The sequence below is a fragment of the Lonchura striata genome, chromosome Z, assembly GCF_050655825.1.
Source record: "Lonchura striata isolate lonStrDom1 chromosome Z, ASM5065582v1, whole genome shotgun sequence".
Classification (NCBI taxonomy): Eukaryota; Metazoa; Chordata; class Aves; order Passeriformes; family Estrildidae; genus Lonchura; species Lonchura striata.
The window spans coordinates 64,633,968-64,654,360 of record NC_140740.1 but is presented as its reverse complement, the minus strand read 5'-3'; the positions used below and the strand labels follow the sequence as shown (position 1 = coordinate 64,654,360).

General features: G+C 39.8%; 1 protein-coding gene and 1 long non-coding RNA gene across 10 annotated transcripts in view; one reads left to right on the top strand and one right to left on the bottom strand.

Annotated features, from left to right (window-relative positions):
- Nucleotides 1–10,981: 10,981 nt before the first annotated feature.
- Nucleotides 10,982–20,393, bottom strand: part of SLC24A2 (solute carrier family 24 member 2) — a 112,500-nt gene continuing 103,088 nt past the window's right edge. For all 9 annotated transcript variants that reach the window (XM_021535460.3, XM_085567338.1, XM_021535463.3 and 6 more), the window contains 2 exons: nt 19,948–20,114; nt 10,982–17,919 (listed from right to left, as the gene is read on the bottom strand). In XM_021535460.3, coding sequence (XP_021391135.1) covers nt 17,670–17,919; nt 19,948–20,114 — 417 coding nt within the window. In that variant the 3' untranslated portion in view covers nt 10,982–17,669. The remainder of the gene's footprint in view (nt 17,920–19,947; nt 20,115–20,393) is intronic.
- Nucleotides 17,916–20,266, top strand: LOC146763868 (uncharacterized). The gene is made up of 2 exons (XR_014951475.1): nt 17,916–18,285; nt 19,007–20,266. It is a non-coding gene; the product is annotated as an uncharacterized LOC146763868 (long non-coding RNA).

Below are 20,393 nucleotides of genomic sequence, written 5' to 3'. Positions count from 1 at the left end.
CAACTCTAGAAAATTCCTTATCCACTGAGTAGTAGATACGTCAGATCCATGTCTTTCCAATTGAGAGAAAGGATGTAATGTTTGACTATTTACCCTTTTAAAAAGGACGTGCTTTTTCCCCCTTTTCCCCCTTTTCCATTCAGTGGGAACCTGAATGGAACCAGACTGCCATGGCGCCAGACTGCCATGACTTCTTAAATATGATGGATAGTGGCTTAGCTACTTCCTTGGCCAGTTCCATCAAGACCTGTAGATGTATCTTCCTAGGTACCATCAACTTGTGAGCCTTCATTTGTCATAAATGGTCTCAAACCTAGTTGTCTAGAGCAGACAGTTCTTCATTGTCCCAATCTCTGATCTTATCTTACACAACTGAAGCATTTGCTGGTGAAGATGGAGGCAAAAAAGCTGTTGGGTACCTTGGCCCTCTCCATGTCCTGTGTAATCAAGTCTTCTTCTGACAGATGTCAGGGTGTTGAAGTTCTCCATGAGGACCAGGGTTTGTGAATGTGATTATGTGTGTTTGTTTCTCTCTGTCTTAGAGGGCCTCATTGGCTCAGTCTTCCTGGTCAAGTGATCTGTATCAGACTTCCACTATGAAGTCATCTGTCCCTGCCTATTGCTGACCCATAAGCTCTAAGCTCTTTATCCAGCTCCTGGTGGAGCTCCATGCATTCCAGATGGTCACTAACATAGAAGGCGACTGCCTCCCTGCCTCCCCTGCCCATCTTTCCTAAAGAGCCTATTCCTTCCATTCCAACACTCCAGACATAGGAGTCATCTCACCATGTTTGTGTGATGCCAGTAAAATCATAGCCTTGCAGGTGGTACACATTTCTTGTCTCTCCTATTTATTCCCCCATGTTGTTGTCAGCATTAGCATAGAGGCATTAAAATTGGGCCCCCAATGAGTCTTACTTTCTGTCTGGAGTGGCTGGAATTCCTTAAAGCTGTCCTTCAGGTACTCTCCTGCTGACCTCTGTATCCTCTGAAGGCTCTGGGCATGCCTTGCTGGCTCGGGCTTCTACTTAACCCATTGCAATGGAGCATGACACAGAGGTTGGGCTTTTCTTGTTAAAAATTCATATAGTTCTTCCATTCAGGAGACTGACTGTATATGCAGCACTGCTAGACTGTTAGCCCTGCTGGGGAACAGTCACCCGGGATAAAAATCAGTCCTCCACCCCTTGCTACCTGCCTAAAGCTGGCACTACCACTGGACTGGTGCCTACCTTAGCCCCAGCCTGGGGCCTCTGGGTTAAAGCTTGTAGCAGGCAATATGTGTCTTCAGAGCTGCTATAAATGAATCAATAAATTTAATAATTAAGGGATTTTATTAAAACAAATAAAAGTAAAATTGGAAAAGCCACAAGCAAATCAGCACTGAGCCAGGCAATCGGTGCTGGGTGAACTAGGTCCGGACTGTGCAGCTCCATACCCATTGCACCTCAGAAGGTACTGATTTCACAGAGTCCTTTTTATACTATTTCCAGACTTAGTGGAATTCTAGTGGAGTCCTCCTGTTTCCTTTTGTGCTTTTTTGCAAATTAATGCATGTTCTTTTCTTGTGGTGCTTCTAAACAGAAGTTTTCCTGGAATACTCTGATTGCTGAAATCCTGTTAGACAGTAATCCCCTCGAATATCTTGTTCTGGTGAATATTCATCTTATTGTTCAAGGAATATCTTCTAGACAGAATAATTCTTCAGAATAACCATCTTTTGAGACAGGAATTCATCCAGTGTATATTGCTCTTTCCTGTCACTTGGTTCCATTTAAAAGGATACTGTATTTTTTAGTCCTGAGCACGAATTTATTCAAAATAATATATTACAAGAACCATACCCTCCAACACTCCATGGTTTTTCTAACACCAACACTTGTATGACTGCTGCTACAGAAAAGGCTTTAGTTCCTGTAAAAACCAGCCAGCCAGCAAGGCAGGAAAATCAAACATGGGGAGCTCTACAAGCTGAAGAAATTGAACTTAGAACAGTCCTCTGCCTTACAAATTGAAAGCCTTCATGTTGTTAATGTATTTATATGTATTTTTTAATGTATTTATAATGTCTCTGCCTCACCCTCCCATGAATTCTCTATGCATAAAAGTTCAGAAGGTCATTGACCTCTTTTTAAACAGAGGCACTTGATAGCAGCAATTTGCACTAAGGTAACTACTTCCATGTAGCTCATGGAAACAGGATTGCCTTTGGGATCTTCACCTTTCTGTCAAATCTGAGTGAAACTAGCCAATCAGTAAAATAAAAGAATATGTAGTCACTGGAAGAGGCAGGCATCCTGTCATATTTTCTAAGGAAATCATATCAGACTTTTAAAGGAAAGAGATAACTGAGATACTGGGAAATCTGTCTCTGTTGGTCTCCTTTTGTTTTGACTGCAACAGACTTCATACCTTCTGGATATTTCTTCATTACACTTTGGAAGATTGAGGTAATTGCATAAAATCAGCAATTACCATTCCACAGGATGCATTTTGTCTTTTTTTTTTTCCCTACAGCAATACAATGAATTTGAACTTCTGTACTGTCTCCCTAGCCCTTTTGTTCATGAAGAAGTACTGCACAAATTATACCCATCTGATTGTAGTTTTAATCTTTTGTTGGCACTAATGGATTTATCTTGCTTTTAGTTCTCCTTATGCAATCTCTGAAAGCAATAGTCCAGAAAGTAAGACACGAAGTCACTCTTTTAGGCTCGCTCTTCATGCCTCTACTTCATCTCCCACTGTGAAGCGCATGGTAATTTTGCTATCACTGAAGGCAAGGCCAGTCTTGTAGACACTGTTCATACTGTGAAATAAGCTGGCTTGGTTAACTCAGGCTGCACTACAAAATTAAGGGAATGCAGACTCCAGCAGGAGTAATGCAGACCAGTTTAAAGGAATAAAGAACTGTAGGCCTGACAGAAGCAAGACAGGGGACTGTGTCAGAAAGAAAACTCGTTTTTGTATTTTCTCCCAGACCTGTTTGCAACTACAAGATGATCATCATGCAGGCAGCACAGCTGTAATGTCTGTGGCTTTGATCTGAGGGCTTTAGAGTGCTCTGTCATTGAAGTCTCCTGACTGAACTTTCCCCAGCTGTCCTCCTGACAAAGGCACTGCAGGTAAAGTGAATAGATTGTTCCTTGCAGCTGCTCAAGCAGCATTTTCCCCTCCTTTCTGTGAATCTTATGATTCCCAGTATTGCCCTTGGCCCAAATAACATCCTACAGTTAGGAGAACTCACAGCAATTCTTCAGCTTCAAGGACTGAATACTGTTTAAACACAGCAGAAATACTTTTGTTCAGACAGTCATTGTCAATTACAAAAATGCACTATGTATTGCTTCAGATAGGTGTCTTAGATGGTTCTCAGTCATGCTGCTGTGGGCAGCAATCTGAAATGTGTGTTAGAGCTTGTGATATCAGATTAAAGAAAAGTCAGAAGCAGAAATGCTATCAGTCAAGTTGTCACTATAATAAGAAAATTGGCCCAGCCGAATTAAAAATTAAAAAAAAAAAATATTATAGCAATCAAATTCCATCTGAGCCAGCTACAAAGAAAAGGAAGTGCCAAGCCCGGGATCGGCACTGGGTGAGATACAGGTCTGACCACTACAGCAGAGAGTCTCCTATGCCACACCCCAAACTCTCAGCACAAATGGTTCTTATAGGGATTATTTTGCTTGAGGCTGGGATTTCAGCTATCAGCCTTTTCTTTCCATTCAAAATCCCACATATTCATAAAGTCTCTTTTTCTGTGTTGAGCTGAACAGTCCAGTGTCCAGGAAGCGATGGGTCCTCCTGATGTGTTTACAGGAATATGGTATTCAGATGTATCACCCTGGAGGGTTCCAGGGATCCCAGTCTTGGGTCTTGCCAGGATGATCATTGCTTGGGAGATCCTGGATCACCTTGAGAAGCGACCCATCTCTAGACTGGCTACATGTATTAACTTGTAAATGAGGTTTTACTGGGGACCAGTTTCCACATATGTGAGACAGCCCCCAGTGCCGACTTGTGCATTTTTTTAATAACATCAAATATTACATACATATCACTCTACCGGCGCGAATTACCTGTATTACATATAATATCACCAAAACTGTGGGGAAACAGAAACTCTCCAACAACATCTTTTTGGTGTTAGAGAATAAAGACGTTATTTTATTCTGGCCAGGATGTGCAACTGAAATCATTCCATGCTTCTTTACCAGACTTTTCACATACCTATACAGACAAAACCCAAAGAAATTCTCATACATGGATCTTAAATTACACAGTTATTAATATTGGCTATCATTCCCTTCACCTTCAATGCAACTTTGGTCCTCATTGTTTGGTTCTCTCATAATCTTTTCCCAGGCCAGATGTCTCTGACCTCTCCAGTGGGTGATGTTCATTAGTGCTCATTTCTGTCTTATGTATCTTCTGGCTACTCTCAATCCATAGATCTTGAGCTCATCAGGCCTCTCCCTGTGAACAGTCTTTTGTAGAGAAACTTAAATTCCTATTCAATTCAACTTAAACTCAACAGAACCTACTTAGCTTGACTTCTGAACTTTAGGCAAATGGGTCTGCCCAAAGTCTACTGCAGAACCCAGATAGGCTGGATTTTAAACATTGGAGGAAAATGAGATGTTCAAGCAGGGAATATGTGCTGGGTGGTTTGGGAAGGCTGTACCTTCCTAGTACCTCAGCCAATGTGGAAAGGAGTGCACAACATGTGGCTGAGAGTTGAGGATAAAAGGAAACTGAAAACTAAAGAGAGGGAAATCCCACAGGACTAAGCCCCAGTGGACGGGGACTCTCCCTTTATACAAATAAAGTTGCAGGACTCCTCTGTCTCCATTATAGACTGGCTTTTCACAGTGTGTTTTCTCACACACTTCCTTTGCATTACCTTCATTAGATTGCTGTAGTTAATGTTTTCCTGGTGTAACTGTCTTGCCTGCCTATTTTTTGACATATAGACAGTGGCACAGTGAGTTCCTGACATTACAGCTCCTCATCTTCCTCTGGCTTATGCAATGGTTAATCTCTTGTTCTGCTCTATTGAAAGTTATCTTCCAAGGATTCTCATTTTTATGTTTGTGAACATTTACTTTAAATAAAATGCTATCCTGGCATAAGGTATCTGTTCTCTGTGGACTATGATAAGAACAGATGCAGAAACCTATAGGAGATAAACATTTGGATCCCTTGCATTGACAGGCCCTTTTGACATCTTCCTGCCCTTACACGTCTCCAACTGGGATGTGATAGCACAGGATGAAAATCTAGCAGAACAATCATGTTTTTATTAGGCTGATAGCACTTCTTGGCCATAAAAATAAAATGCTGCTGGAAACCACTATACATTTTATTTTTCAGGGCAACATATGGTAAATAGCAGAGCTTCCACTGCTAAAATAGGTGGGCGACTTTGTTGGAAGTCATACAACTTTTAATATTCTTTAATGTAACTTTAGTAAAGGTTTTGTTCTCTTTTGCCCATGGGCAGGGGACTTTAAGTTTTTCTACAAAAGACTCTGTTCACAGGGAGAGGCCTGATGAGCTCAAGATCTATGGATTTGGAATAGCCAGAAGATACATAAGACAGAAATGAGCACTAATGAACATCACCCACTGGAGAGGTCAGAGACACCTGGTCTGGGAAAAGATTATGAGAGAACCAAAGAATGAGGACCAAGTTAGCATCAGAGGTGAAGGGATCAATAGCAAATAGGAGATTGAATATTAATAACTGTGTAATTTAAGATCCATGTATGAGAATTTCTTTGGGTTTTGTCTGTATAGGTATGTGAAAAGTCTGGTAAAGAAGCATGGAATGATTTCAGTTGCACATCCTGGCCAGAATAAAATAACGTCTTTATTCTCTAACACCGAAAAGATGTTGTTGGAGAGTTTCAGTTTTGGTGACAATATCTACACTTAGCATGCAAAGCCAAATTTTCAAGAACAAATTCATGCCCAGATATTGTCTCCAAATTCCACAGAAAGGCCTGTTGAAATACACTCACTTGATTTTACCTAGTTATGGTTAAACTGCTTTTTCTGGTGCCAAAGAAAGGTGTTGCCTTCTCAGACTAACTGTGCCCCAAATAAATGTGAAATTGAGGAAGAAGTACAGTTTAGGGCAATAAAATTACTTTTCCTATATGAATTTGACTTTCCTGGTTTTTATTTCTTTCAATTTAGCTGCATATGAACTGAGATTAAAACCACACAGCACTGTAGGAGAAAGAGAGAGGTTCACTGACCCTCTTTCCTTTGCAGTTCTGTGTAGCTTGACAAACTTCTCAAAGACATCAAATTTTTACTCTGCTGCTGACTCATTGGTCAGAACACAGATCAAAATCAGCAAGGCCTTCAGATGCAACCAGTCTGGACAAGTTGTTCCCTGCAGCCTGCTGGCAGGCTGCATGTTGCACAGTGGTTTTGTGTAGCTGGGAATGTTGAGCAGATGTGTGCTTTTGCCTGGAGCCCGCCTGGAGGTGCAGAGACTTTCACCATCCCTTCCCCAGGAAATGATGGGATTCACTCAATTACTTGGCATGGCAACCAGAACACATAGTGAACAGAAATAAATCTGTTGAATCTCAATCTAGAAGGAAAATACAATCCGCAGCTCTTGAGGGGGGTATGGTGGGGCTGAGGAAATTCACTCCATGTGAGTGTTAAGTCCCTGAGATGAAAGACAAAGCTCCATCCAAGCCCATCTTCTCTTTATCGTATCTTGGGCTGGTGCAGGAGCCTAGAGAAACCTAGAGATTTGTTTAGGTACCAGCCATGTATTGGAAAATGTAATAATTACTTACTGCACTCTTTATGATCTCTATCACTGCCCTTATTCTTTAACATTCAGCATTGAAATCAGCCAGGAGAGGATGGTTTTGTTGCAATGAAGGCCAGCAGGGGTTTTGACTAGAGAACAGCTGCTGTAATGCTAAATATATATTTGGAACAAGGACATGATGAGATGTACTGCCCTGTTTAATGTCCTTGTCTGGCTGTGCCTTGCTCTCTTCCTGCATTAAGGGTTTTATTCTATCTCCTTGTCAGCAGAGATAATTGCCTGCAAATGTCCGCAAGCACACCTGCTACCAGACACTTTGCTATTAAGGTAATTCCAAGAAAATGAAAGCTTCAGCAACCATGCCAGCACAAGTTATTAATCCAGATAAGCCACCTTCCAGGCACTGAGAACATGACCTGTTTGCGTTTCAGTCCACCTACCTCCCCTGACATTCTAGAATATTAATATTTCTTTGGGAGATCACTGTGCTCACCTCTTCCTGATTTTGTGGCAGACCTGGTGATTATGAGATTTTTCTTTTGCTCTTTCCCAGAAGTGTTCACTCACAAGGCATGCATGCATGCATGTTAAGGTCTGTTACTTTAGCAGCTCCAGACAAGTTGGTACAGGTGCCAAAGTACCTTCATGCCAGAAAGCTTATTTCTGTGGGGCAGGAATGGTAGAGCTCACCAGGGCAGGTGAAGCAGTAGGTGCATGGTACATGGCATCACCTTTCTGTTGGCACCCAGACTTTGCACAAACCCACTGTGAAACAACTGAGGGTGCCCTGCTTCTGCCAGTTGCTCTCTGCTCCTTCCACAGTGCCTGCTGGTGCCTGCAGAGCTGACATTGCCACTCTATGTTTAGCTCCCAAGTGATACCACCAACAACTAGAAGTGTTGTCAGCTGTGGTGCCAGCTGGGACAAACTGGTCTTGCCTGGCCTGAGACCTTCTCACTCTGAGTATCACCTGCCTCCACTTGCTGGGGCACCATTTGTGACAAGAATTCTTTTGGATGCTGAGCAATGTGATGAACAGAGAGGATAGGAATATAGAGGGAGCCAGAACAGTAAAAACAGGCCTCAGGACAGGGAAAATTTGGCTCCACTGTGCTTATACCAGCTCTTCTCAAGACAACAACCTGGCATGTTTTAAATAGGATTTTAGCAGGACAGGCAGTAGGGAAAAGCTATCCAGGAATTTTATTTTTGGAAAAATTGCATATTAACAATCATGAACCTTTAGCAATTTCTGCTTCCAGTCAATTTCTGGTAAAAGCTTAGTTGAAAAATACTCTTCTGAGTGGAAAGTAAAGTGAATTTTAGGGGATAATTTTTCAAAAGTTCATTATATAATATAACAGAAAATGGGTTTACTGATACTTTTGACTGAGGCACAAATGCTGAATCCTACAGCATGTTAGCCTGGAACAAGCTAAATTTTCCAACACTCAAACTGATTTTTCTTCAACAGTCTTGTATTTTGTGAACTTCAGTGAAACTCTTTAGAGATAGTTTTGGCCAGCAGTATATTCTAGTTCCAGAGGATCAGACTACATCTGACTATCTCTTAGTCTTGAAAATCCAGCTATCAAATTGGCAAGAGTTGGTTGCTGCTGTGAGAGGCAAATTCTGACCAGCACTATGGCATGGTATCAAGGCAGGCAGGCAGTACATGACAAGAGCAGGTCCAGATCTTCACAGGGAATTTGACAATTCTGGGAATCGTTTCCCCTTTCTCTCATACTAGTTAGTAACAAAGAATAGGAAATAAGTTGGGGTGAGGAATGGGCAGTGGGAGCATTTTTTTCACTAAACCATTCACAGAATTACTGACTTTGGTTGGAAGACATCACTGGTGGGCTCATCGAGTCCAACCTCCCTGCTTACACAGTGTCTCCTAGAGGATGTTACTCAGGGTTGTATTCTTTCATTTTACAGGAAAATTAAACTGGGCTGCAGAGAGGCAGGAGGGAAAACGATCTGTTATATGTCCTTTTAGACAAATTAAAACTGATTTTTATGTCAGTTTTTCTCAGTCTTCCCTCCTGCCCTACTCTCTGGATCACAGTGTCAAATGCAGGGTCCACTAAAATGTCGTGTTTTCCTATGTGGACAATGCCCACAAACCCTCCCACCCACCTCCTCCTCTGCCTCCTCGGCCTCAGTCAGCAAGCCCAAGCCAGGTCTTCGCTCTGACACAACCCCACTGCAGGAAGTCCTCCAACACAGCAGAGACAGCACATGCAGTTTCACATTTTTAGCAGCAGTTAGTGGAAAGTTGTAGCTGAGAGCCAGCATTGGCTCATCATTGCTGATGGACAGGCAAAAAGTGTTTGCAAGCAAAACCAAAAGGTTTGTGGGACACATTTTCATTTGAAATTTCATTCATTATAAAAGTGTTGTTCAAACATACTATTTGGAGTGTTTTAAACTTACAGGATGCTGGTAGCTCCTCTGACTATCCTTATATTTAGCTAACAAGAAATTGCTCAGAAATGGGTTTGATGCCTCAGAAGCAATACTGTAGATTTACAACTAATTGTTAGTACTTCATCATCCTGCCAAAAAACGCCCCCCTTGTCCACAAAATATATGTGTTGTTCAAACCATGATGTGAAAATTTGCATAAATTAGAGATGAAGGGATGAAAAAACATCTCTTCAGGGCTAAAATCTGTACTCTTTGCAAGTTTCTGGCACAAATATTTACTTCTCTGAGGTATGTGTTGACAGCAAAGGAATTCTTTGTTTTAAAGGGAAATTCTGAAGTCTTTCCAGGGAAGGAAAGTTTGAACTCAGTGTTAACATGCACATTGCTTTTCTCCTTGTCAATTAACACTCCAAATGTGACTACCTGTACAGGAAAAAAGTAATAGTAAATGTTTTTTTCAGCACTACAGGTAAGGCAGTGAAGTACTTGCTTGTAGACGCATAATAAGGCAACTTCCCCCAGGCAGGATTATGGTGGATATATAATATGTTTTTCTTTTCTTCCTGCTCAACCCAGTCATATAGCATCAAGGCCTGCTGTTCCACTGAAGGATTTGAAATCCTCCATTTTACAAGAGTCACTGCAGTTGAGGAGAGATCAAATGTTAGCAAGCAGTAGGGTAAGAACACCCATAGAGCAAAGCCATTAACACCTCTGTGTGTATGTTTGCATGTTCACTTCTCACATAAAGACTAAATGTCTTTTTACAAATTCTCTATCTCCAATCTAAATTTCAAAACATCCCACACATGCCTCTGTGACTTAGAGCCTACACCAGTTTTAGTTTTTGTAGGTTGTGTTTGACTTGTCGGTTTTTGTTGTTTGGCAGGCATGGATATCTCAGGGCAATCATCATTCTCAACTCCTAAGCTATCTGCAAATTTATTTTGTTTCCAATCTAAATTTTTAAGGCTCTAGTAAGGTTAAAGATGAAAGAAAAAACACTCTCCTGAGCTCACACCTTCAGCATTGGCATGATGGCTCACAAAAACCACCTTAATTCATTGTGTAGAGTGACTTCCTGGGGCTACTGTGGGAGATAGAGCAAGTAATAATGTCCATGTGCAATGTTTTGCAACTTGTGAAGATGGAAATTTTGGTTGATTGTGAGAAAATGTTAGTATTATTGACTTTATTTTACTGTAATTAATTGAATGTCATTCTTTTATTTAAATGCATCTTTCACCCAAGGACAGACTAAAAAAAAGAAAAAAAACAAAACAAAACAAAACAAAAAAACCAAAAAAAACCCAAACAACATGAAAAAAGCCCAGTTGGCAAGGACAATAGACTGGAGATTAAACAAGGTGTCAAAAAAGAAAAGAATGGCATTCAAAGTATCTTGTGATCAAATGTATCAGTAAAGAAATGTAAGGGAACTTTATCCTGAACAGAACAACAGGGCTCCAGACATGCACAGCTCCAGGCAGTTTGGATTCACATTGGGCTGTAGATGAGAAATTCTTGGCTAACAAAATTTCAAGCTCACTGAAAGACATGCAATTTCCTTACTCTGTGTATATACAGAAGGTGACACTGGGACATGGCAATAGGCAAGCAGTGCAGCTTGAACACCAGTAATGATGAGTAGCACTGCAGATCATCACTGAACCTGGAGAAGGCAGTTAAAAGACTATTTTCAGAGTAACAGCAAACCCAAGACCATTAAGACAAAAGACACTGAGCAAATTGACACACTCTTCATTCTTTTTATTAGTATTTATTGTTGTTATTGTTATTCACACTTAGACAACTCCGTTACATTAAGTGATTTATATGAAGAACTCTGTATTAATATGATAAGGTGAGAAAGTGTGCACGCCACAGTGAAATATTCTGTAGATAGTGAAGTAGGACCTTGATAGAAGGGATTATTTCCAAGAGCCTATATACAAATAAAGGTAACTTTCATACTATATACAAACTTGTATTCACAGAAAATATACTGATTCAGAGATACGAGAGTATCATCTAGTGAATAATGATCCATACACTTAAACACATGAAAAAAATTTGAATTTTTGGGGGGTTGCCTGGACTTGCAAAATAAAAAATACATGGAAATGTATTTTTACTTTTAAAGTTTGAAATTAATAAAGATGGGGGACTTCAGATTTTTTCAGGCTGAAAATGATGGATGATAAGAGAATGAAAACTACGAAGTGAAACAAACATGCTAGAAACACTTTATTACAAAAATAGCCTCAGTTATAATACTACTATTTTCACATCACAATACCATGTCCTGATCTTGCCATCTTAAGTGACAGAAATAATTTTAATTTATGTAAGTCAACTCCCCAGAATCAGGGTTGCAAAATTAAAACTGCAAGAGAGATCTTGATAATGGAAATTAACACAAAACCAAGTGAAATCCTTTGGCGTTACTTAATTTTTATGAGGGAGTAAAATAAATGATTGATTTATATTGGATAACCTGACCCTGAAAATTTTTTAAAAACTGACAGAAGCAATGCATCTCTTATAAACTTACTAAAACATAAGGAGCTTCCTTTACTGTGATCTCAGTGGGAGAAAACATCAGAGTAGCAGAATTATTTAATTGCCTCATTGGGCCTGATTCTGCAAGCGTTTTATTCCTTCTCCTGGGGTGAACAAGGGTAGCAGGATTGAGTCCCTGCTGCAAAGGTAGTGTGCAGCATTTTGTACAGCCCCACAGGAAAACTCAAGAGTATAAGTAAATTCCCCCAACTTACTCACAGCATCACTAAGGCAAAACCAGATCCTTCTTTACTGTACATTTATTTGTCAGTATTTGACATTATACCTTAAACAGAGACATGGAATTATTTTTTACTTTGAAATTAATGATCCCCTTACTTAGAAACCCCATACTAGTCTTCTGGGTTCTTTTATGGCTTCTTTTTGCATTAAGACAACTATGTGACACAAAGTAAAAATAAAAATAAAATAGTAAAGTGCACAATCTTTAAAAATGTGTACAAATTTCATTGTTTAGATTGGTTTTATGTTTAATGGGTGGAGAATTTACAATAAATCGACATGAATGTACAGTTCATTTACCAATCTTGAATTACTCTTTCTTGTCCTGGGTTGTTTCACTTATGGCTCATGTAGGAATTATATGGCCAATTCTGTGCCTGGTCTACACACACTCAAAGGGATTGCATGGCTTCTAGGCTGGGGCTGACCTGTGTCTGGCTGGCTGGAGCATGGGCTCAGCCCATGCTAATGTGGTGACATGGAGAAGACGCGGCTTGCACGCGGTCACGCAGGAGCATAGGCAGGGGAAGGACCAAACTATCTGCACCCATCCAGGCAGACAAGTCCTGGGATGCTGCACAGACACCCAGCACACACTGCAGGATGGCCCGTCTGAGCTACCCAGCTGTGAGCCATATGTGACTGCTGCATCTGATGGGTGCACTGAACTGCAGAACTTCAGTTTGGAGGTGACTCTCTCCAGTTCCAATGGAAATGGCAGATATCTCAACACCAATATTCCTGTAACTGATGGCAACAGACCCAAGAAGAATTTTAACATCAACCAAGAATGAAACCTGTGGCTTTTGGAGGACTGGAGCAGGATTCTTCTCCACACTGTTGAGTACAAACTATCCCATTTGATACTCAAATTCACTTTCTGCAAAGTATTTTTCCAGGTGCAAATTCTTCAGTTTGCAAACAATGCCTCTTTCTCAGTTAGTTGTGTCATTGTTGTTTACAAGAGGTAAAATTTTGTCCAAGAATATAAGTAAATGTAATTTATCTCTTTGTACATAGCTCCCAGGACAATTAGGTTTGTTATGTAACTTCATGAACTACACATTTATATGGGAATCTAAGATAAAAGTTTCCATCTTGTCCAGATTAATGGCTGAATTCTTCTGTATTTCATTGGGCCAGTTCTTAGAGAGGGATTATTTCCTTGTTAGAAATAAAGAAACCATCAGATACAGACTCATACTTGACTCAGAACATAAGTATTATGGACCACAAGATGCTATTTTAAGAAATTACTGCTGAAAGAATAATAATTAAAAAACATTGAATATCCCCTTTTTTGCAAAATATGTAATGAAGTAAAAGACAACCAGAGAAATAATCCCTTAAAAAACACCCAAACATTAATAATATTTCTAAGCATCTATTTTTTTCACTGTACTTGGATTAACTACATGTTTAATTTACCACTTTGTGGACCTTCATATCCACACACAACAGTACCATGAGTGACAGTGACCATAAACTACTTCAGAGTAGTATATGTGGAAATTATATGCTAGGTTCATTGCCATTACAAACAAATGACACCTAGATAAGGTTGCTTGTCGCCCACTGTGCTTTATGCTTCATGAAGTTTATGCAGTCAGCCACATCAACTGGATACATAAGCAGAAGCATACAGACACAAGAGCCTGTCTGCACTATTAGAAAGCACTAGCTTTCAGTAAAATAGTTAATTTAAAATACATAGAGCTTTGCTGAAAGACTTTTCCATGTCTATATGTAGTTCTTAAGGAGAGAATCTTCACACCACACTTTTAATCACACTTCTATAGCTTTTACCAAGTTGTGACCAGGGTGGCTTATGCAGAGGGAAAACAGAAAATAGTTGTAGAATTCTAGTGGTATTTTGCAGCTTTGGGGCCCGTTCTCATATTTAATTCCAATGAAGTTAGTGCAGAAGACCTTTTAAACTGGCTACAATCTGAACCATTATTCTGTTCAAATGCCACCAGAAATCCCTTAATAAAATTGTGTTCAACATTGATTCCATTCAGAGATGATGGTGCCACAGAGGATTAGTTAATCTGAAGTTGCATACTTATCTTAATTCTGTGTTTCTAAGCTGGTGTCCTGAAAGTGCTAAGCTAGAACAGGCCAATTTTTCCATTAATTCATTTATACTTCATAAGGATTATGCAGACAGCAGGATCAGTTGAGTAAGTGAGCACAGGCAGACAAGCAGGTGGAAGAGGCTTCAACACCAACCAGCTTGCTGTAGAATTTGGGCGGTGTGAAGGACCAAATCCCTAGTGAAGTCATGCAGAACTTTGGCTGAAGAAAATAGAACTTTGACTTCTAGGTGTGCAATGTTGAGAAGAGTTCATGATCCCACACTGAAATAATTATGAACAATGATAAACTCTTTATGCTGGAAAATTTGCTGAAATTGCAAAATAGGAATATTGCAACAAGTGTGTGTGTTTCTGGCAGCATTAAGCCTGGACAACTCACTGAGATCCAGTCACTGAGTATGAGCTGCTTTTGACTATTTTCTCAGCATTCTAGTTTAAGACTGAATTCCTTCTGTACAGGATAAGGGACTAAGCTTCTCCCTCCATACCACTCCTCTTTTTCTCTACTAGCCAGCAGAGCTGTTATCTTGTAATCAAAGAGTATATCAGCATCCAAGAATCCACAAACAGGTTACACCTGCAGTAGAAAGGTGCCTGGGCAAGTATAAACACTGCTCACAGACAGCCTTTGCAGAAAGGACCACACAACTGAAATATGTCCTATTACCTCTGGATCTGAGGTACCACTGGCACAGTTTTTCAGCCATTTGAAAAAAATGATCTGCCCAACAGCTACAAGGCAGTGGGAGCCATGAGGTGTCTTATTCTGGAGGAGGAAGAGTTGTTTTTAATACCTTCTTATATAAAGATGTGATAGAGACAAACAGACATGGGAAAGAAATGAGACACATTTTAAGACAGTATAGAAATGCTATCACAGGATGCCAGTCCTTAATGGTATACATAAAGGTCTTCTATTCCTATAAGCTGTTGATGCCAGTTACTCTCTACTCCCTACCCGCCCTCAGTGGGGCAGCAGCCTCTGCTGCTGATGCTCTGAGTGCACCAGAATGCCCTTAGAGCTCTGAAGGTCAGGTAGGAGTTTTCTTTTTTTAGTGTGGGAGTTGTTACACGAAGATGGTATGAAGTTAAAAAAAAAAAAAAAAAGAAAAAGAAAAAAGTAGTGTACTAAATAGAGACTGGACTTTGGTCTGATTCTTGTTTTGAAATGTCAGATCAGTGAATCTGGGCATTGCAGTATTTTCCAAGTGCCTGCATACATAGCCCTTCCCTTAGATCACTCCTATGTATGATTGTGCTTACTTGGGAAAGAATTGCCTGTTTTGAGCACTGTCATCAGAAACAAAAGCATTTGGTGACTCCTCTGGAATAGATTGTACTGTGGAGTCAGCTCTGTATTTTGGAGCACACGTTTTGATTGAGGTCAGAATTTGGGTTACAAATTTGCTTTAGGTTGCCGTTCTGTCAGTAGAGGGCACCACAGTTATGTATACACACCCACCTTCCACCAGAGGAACCAATGTTAGAGATGGGCAGCACTATCGTTAAGACAGGTAAGGATTCTACACCAGTAAAGGATCTTGAATACATAGACAAGTTTTTGCTCTCAGTGTGAGAAGCTCACTCTAAAAATCGCTAAGAGATGTTGCTTGCTGTATGGTTAAGATCAAATACTGCATGTAGCTAGGACTTAGGACAATACATGAGTAGCAGACATTGCAACTCCTAGTATCCTTCGTTTATTTCATTAACACCTCACTTTTTTCTTCATGATATCACATAATATTAACATTCCTAATATGAATTTTGTACTGTTTTCTCTACCATTGTTTTATGTCAAGTCCTTACTTTCTAATCATACACTGTTACATACAAACACATATAACAGGAAAATAGTAAAGGACAAAAGGGGATGAGTGAGAAACAAACAGTGCGGAGCAGAGAAAAACAGACAAGACAAAATGTGCTGAGACTTCTGTTACACAGATGTGAGAATGGCATTGCCATTGTGAGCACAAGATACATATAAAACAATGCTGAAATAGGTCACAAAAATGCACTGAAACTTCATGAACTCTTAATTGCACAAAAAACTTGAACAAACAAATGATGATTATCTGAAATAATTTCTTAACATTCATTCCAGTCCTCTAAAAAAAAAAAAACAACTCAGCCAAACTACAGAAAGTTGGTTGCTTTCTCCCTTCTTGTTTTTTTTTCTGCTCTAGGTTTGGACCTTCTCTCTCTCAGTATCTCAGAAAAAGGATGTTGCATTTTCACTCCTTCCTTTCTTTAGACATGTACACTTCCAGCAACACTGAAGAATTTTCATGTAAGTTTCCTGCAGCTCCACTGTATTTAAATTGTGTTTCTCCTAACTAGTTTCAAGATTTCTAACAGCAAATGTGAGCTTCCCAGCTTTATATAACAGCTAGAGATCTCTTCCAGCAATAACTATATGTAGCTGTGAAGGTCCTTACACTCCAAGTAATAGTGAAAGCCTATAAAGTATATATTCACTTAGCAATTAGGCTGACACTTTATAACTACTTCTATTTTCTGTATGAAATACTATGCATAAGCAAATTAGCCTTTTTATTCTGGCATGAAAAGGCAAACTCATAACAGCATCTGAAAGCCATTGGTACTGTTGATATTGCTGCATTAGAAAAAATAGTGTGTTCACATAGCTGTATGATGTCACTGCATGCTGCGTTGCTATTAGAGAAGAAAGATTATCCCCATTCTGGTCTTTGCATGAGAATGCAATGAAAATCTGCACCAGTTACAAAATGGTCAGGCATCATGGCTCCTTCAGTGCCAGAGTTTCTGGAACCTGAAGAGTTTTGCAAGATGTAAAAACACACCATTAACATCCTGCTGATTGCCTTTACGGACCTGTGATGCAGATGATCAAAACACTGATGAATTCCCTGGCTTTGTTGAAATCACATAAATCAGATAAATCCACTCCCATGAAGAGACATACAAGCCCTTCCCTGTTTGTGACTCATTGCTTGGTGTATGCTTTCCACTCAGGAGTTTCAGCAGGTTATTGGAAAAATCCTGTACCAGGGTGTGTGGGGGGTGGTGCCTCCACAAAGTTAATATTAGCATTCCTCTTGGAAGAGGAGAGCTTTAAGAACTGAGCACACTGTGTCTGTGTATACTACTACAGAGAGCACGAAGTCAGTGGGCAGGTACCGTAGGCAGAGGAGAAGCAGGACTGTCACTGTTGCGCACGTCGCGTGCCCAGCGCTGAGCGGCGAGGATGCTCTGCAGCAGAGGAACCTTCGGTGCACTCAGCCCTCCAGGAGTGACTGCACTGTCCAGCAGCAGCCATTATTCAGCTCTGAGACTGACCCTTTGTATCCCATTCTTTCTTTTACTCTTTTAAAATTGAGGAAGAGAAAATTTACAGATCCATGGGTTATTCCGGCTGCAATTTTCCACTGTGTTTTCTTTTTTTCGCTGTTTTGTTTTGACATATGTATCTTTTTAAATAAATATATATGTTTTGGTTTTTCTTTTTTCTTTTTTTTTTTTCTTCTGTCGAGAAACATCACTTTCCACTAGATGGAGACAGGACACTGGATCACTTTGTCCTCCAGAAGGACACTGACAATCAGGAACACAAAATAAAGCCCAAACATGAGGAAACCCAGGATTTTATTCATCTTCCACTTGCAGGAAGCAATGGAGAGGATGACAAAGAGCAGCATGATGAAGAGGAGGACAATTGCACAGAACAGACCATTGCTGCTGACTGTCACTGGCGCAAAGCTGTTAACCACAGCAAAGAGGAGCCATGGAAGAGGAAGGCTGTTAAGAAACAGAAAAATTAATTTAAAACATTGCAGAAGTCCAGAAGGAAGGACTAGGAAGTTTCTAGTGACAAATCAAAACACAACCAAAGGCTTCCTGCATAAAGTGAGGCAGGAAGAGGTTCAGCTCTTCTAATAATTGCATAAATGTAAATTGTAAGCTTTCTCATAGTTCTTGGGGAGAACACATGGGATTTTTTACTCCCCACTCTTCCACCAATTATACTGGTGAATTATCTTTCCCTTGGCTGTCAAATCACGTGGCATCCTGTCTGTGAAGAGGAAAACCCCTTTTGTTTGTTTTTAGATTTCACACTATCTGCAGAAGCTATTTGCACACTGTTTCCAAGAGCCTGCCTGACAGGTGAGTGGAAAGAAACATGTCCTTGCCATGAAGAGCCAGCACTCTGCAAGGCACTGCCTGCAAAATTTCACCCTTAAATATCTTTGTCCACATTTACTGTATAAACCTCTGTTAAACTGTGAACTTCAATTGAACTTGAGCTTAACTTCTATTTCTGTGTCTGCTGTCATTTTATTTCTCATCTCTCACGCCACAGAAGGAGACAATATCCCTCTGCAAGATGTCAAGCTGAAATAAATATTTAAGACACTGATTGGAGCTTAGCAGGCTTAGAAAGCATGAAGTGAGTTGTCAGAAGCTCACAAATTAAAACTTTGAATAAGCAGCTCAGGAAAGAATAATTTATTACAGCTGCAGTACTAACTACACCAGTCTACAGCTCAACTATGCCATTTCTGTTGTAAATGTAGCAGACTGGTGCTGGACAAAACCATGTCCATTGGCAGGAAGATTAAATATTTTTTAAAAAGTAAGAAAGCACTGTAACAGAGAAATAATTTTGTAATATATCCACTGTACTCCAAGCAGGAGGACATGGTTTTCATGTATTTTATTGGTTTGCTGCATATAGATATTCAAAGACTTAATGCTCCTGGATTAATAGAAAATTGGCCAAGTTTTCCTACTATGTCTAAAGTACTGTGATTAGCTAACAGATAAAGTAAAAAATATAGTTACTATACATTCTAACTTCAGAATCCTTTTTTGCACGTTTGTGCAGTTGCTTGTGTATTTTCAGCTGTGAAAACCAGGATCTCTTCTACAACCAGGCTGCCTGGAACTGCAACTATGACTAGACCTGTTCTTCTGTTTATGTGTGATAGCAAGAAATAACCAAATATGGTTGAAAGTATGGACATGATTCTCAGTACCTCCATCCTGTGTTGAAGATGGGAATGTGGGAGCAAATACAGAATTTATCTGTGTATTTCCTGCACAGTTTTAAAACACCAAGGCACAGATTACTCTGTTTCTGAACCTGATCTACCTTGGTCTCAAAAGTTCAAAAAAGAATTTGAATTACAATATTATGCCACAAATCATTACCCTAGAGATGTCATGAAGCAGTGAAGTGTAAATAAAAAACTTCTGCACAATCTCATTGTAGTTTCACATTGTCAGAGCTATAAGAATGGTCCTTTTTGTTAAAAGAGAATTGGTTTGTAATTTGGGACTTGTCAGGTTTAGAGAAAAAAATTAATCACATGCCAACAGCAGCCTAAACCAGTTACACAAGACAATGACTTTCTGTTGCTATTACAGCAAATATGTTGAATACCACAGAGGCAATGAATTGTTCCTGATCATCATTTATAAAGAAAGCTCTAGTACAAGCACAATGAGTGGTAACAGAAAGCAAACAGCAACCTCACAAGAGTACAAAAAGCTTTGAAATTCCTTTTCAGTACAATGCCCTTATACAATTTTAAAGTGCAATTCCCTTGCCTAAGCCTCTCTGTAACAAAACAAAGATTAGGCAACAAATTTATAACATTTCTTCATGCAGATATCTATAAACTTTAGAGCACTTGCCATACCTTCGCTTCATATTTGCATTACTCTCCTTTTTAAAGATTGCTGCTTGTGGGCAGTACCACAGCAATGTACTGAGAACAAAAGATTTGTTTAAAAAATACACAATTTTCTTGGTGTAGAACTTACCCCACTGTGATGTCAAATATGTTGCTTCCAACAGAACTGGATACAGCCATGTCCCCCAGACCTTTGCGTGCTACAATAACACTGGTAATAAGGTCAGGAATGGATGTGCCAGCAGCCAGAATAGTCAATCCCATGATTTCTTCAGTAATACCAATGGTCTCTCCAACCTAGAAGGGTTTAAATAAAACCATAAAAAAGTGTCCTGCAGTTTTAAACTGTCCTGGACTTTCCCACTAGCTTGGAGAATACCAGGCAAGATAGAGAAATTACTATCTTCATGGATTTCCCCATGTATCAGGAGAAAGGTAAGGCTTTCAAATAGGAGTATAAGGTATTGACTGGCAGTTGCTCAAGTCCTGTGGTCAGGCCAACCTGACCAACACCTCTCTGAACTATCCATTTAATGAGTACTGATTTACTTAATCCATGGTTACAGATCCCAAAAT